We start from the raw sequence: 1,537 nt of genomic DNA, 5'->3' as shown, positions 1-1,537 counted from the left end.
GCCAAAACAGTGTATTGGGAGATAGAGTCAGTGCCAATACGATAGGCCTACAGTATACAGTGCTTTAGGGGCTAGACTTGGTGTCATAGCCATAACAGCCAGCTTAGGCAGGTGATGAAATGTTGACCGTGCACAACATAACAATAAACCTATATCTGGGGCCTAAGCCAGAGCTTTATGAGTAATTGGGGCCTGGATCACTGCCATAAGACAGCCATGTGCATTAGGATCAGAGTGTAAACAGCACAGCACATGGGGCTGGACACGCTTGGTGTCACTGAGTTTCCTTACCGGAGTGCCCTGCTCAGCTTGTCATAGTTCATCTGGGGTTTGCACTTGCGGGCCCCCCATAACCGGGCCACCTCGTCAGGGTCCTTGATGACAAACTCTCCATAGTCCCCCTGCCAGGCGATGACGTCATGGTACTCCTCCTTCCTCAGCAGCTCCAGGATGAAGTGCCACAGCTGGATCTGTCGCGAGCCGGGGCTCGACTCGGGTTTGTAGGCCCAGTCTGGAAAGGCAAACCCTGGGGAGGAGAGGGGGAGACCAGGGAGAAGGGAGTTAGCCTGGAGGTCCCTGGAGCACAGCCATACTGATGGACTGAGATGATTAGCCTTCATAGAGGACAGCACATTCAGAAATGCTCTGTCTAAATGTTCACTTATTTCTGAAGTCTAAACAGCAGGCAGCACATAAAAACCCAACGTTTGGGCCAATAGCCAAGTCACAGGAATGCTGTTTAGTTGCAGGGCAGGTCATGAATATTGATTCCAACTCCATCGAGGCGAGAGGAGTTGCCGCTAGCCCTGTCAGGTGCTATCAGGTGAAGAGTGGAACGTGTGTTCTATAAGGTGTTTTGTAGAAGAGGAAAGAGGATTAGTGAGGCCTATTTGTGTTCGGTCTATTGGTTCTCCGTCTGTAGCTTAGGGATGTATTTGGGATCCATCTGTACATCGGTCTGGTTCGGTCTCTACTGTTATTAACATGTACACAGTGCTGCACATCATCAACTGTGGCTGCTTGACACGTCGCGGCGTCACTCACACCTGCCTGACCTGGCCTGGCCTCTTCTCTGCTTTCCTCCACTCCACTGTGTGTTGTATCTGACTCATGGTAGACTGGGTGCAGAAACCACAACCTTCCTGTCACCGTCACTGCTATGGCGTCCACACAACCACAACAGTCCTGCGCCGGAAACACTCACTGATCTCCCTGTCGTGATACTACTCTGATAGTGAACACACACACGTACCCACACCATCACAACATTTGTGCTCTTTCTATGTCTGTGGAACACTATTCATGAAGAAAACCTCTCCACTCCACCTCTTTTCCCTGATTCTGTCACTCTTTCCTACTGACAGAGGAAACAACACGGCCTAGTCCTCCCTCCCTCTGTCCCTCCATATATCCCTCCCCCAAATGTACAACGGAAACTCAAAGTGTGAAAGGCGGAAACAGACTGTGGGTGTGGGCACATGTTCATGAGTGTTTGTTTGTCTGTCTGCTCGACTGACCTTGATGTAAATGTGTGTTC

The 1,537-nt window shown here is 50.5% G+C and overlaps 1 protein-coding gene across 1 annotated transcript; it reads right to left on the bottom strand.

The window, feature by feature from the left end:
* Nucleotides 1-287: 287 nt before the first annotated feature.
* On the bottom strand, nucleotides 288-526 carry LOC311120815 (ETS domain-containing transcription factor ERF-like; the record flags this gene model as incomplete). The annotated part of the gene is made up of 1 exon (XM_084195389.1): nucleotides 288-526. A coding segment is annotated over one exon (239 nt), but the record flags the coding sequence as incomplete, so codon positions are not given.
* Between the last annotated feature and the right edge of the window lie 1,011 nt (nucleotides 527-1,537).

Source organism: Coregonus lavaretus, assembly GCF_964263955.1.
Source record: "Coregonus lavaretus genome assembly, contig: HAP1_SCAFFOLD_7433, whole genome shotgun sequence".
NCBI classification, from domain to species: domain Eukaryota; kingdom Metazoa; phylum Chordata; class Actinopteri; order Salmoniformes; family Salmonidae; genus Coregonus; species Coregonus lavaretus.
The sequence above is the reverse complement of the archived record's forward strand: the minus strand, read 5'-3'. Positions and strand labels throughout refer to the sequence as shown.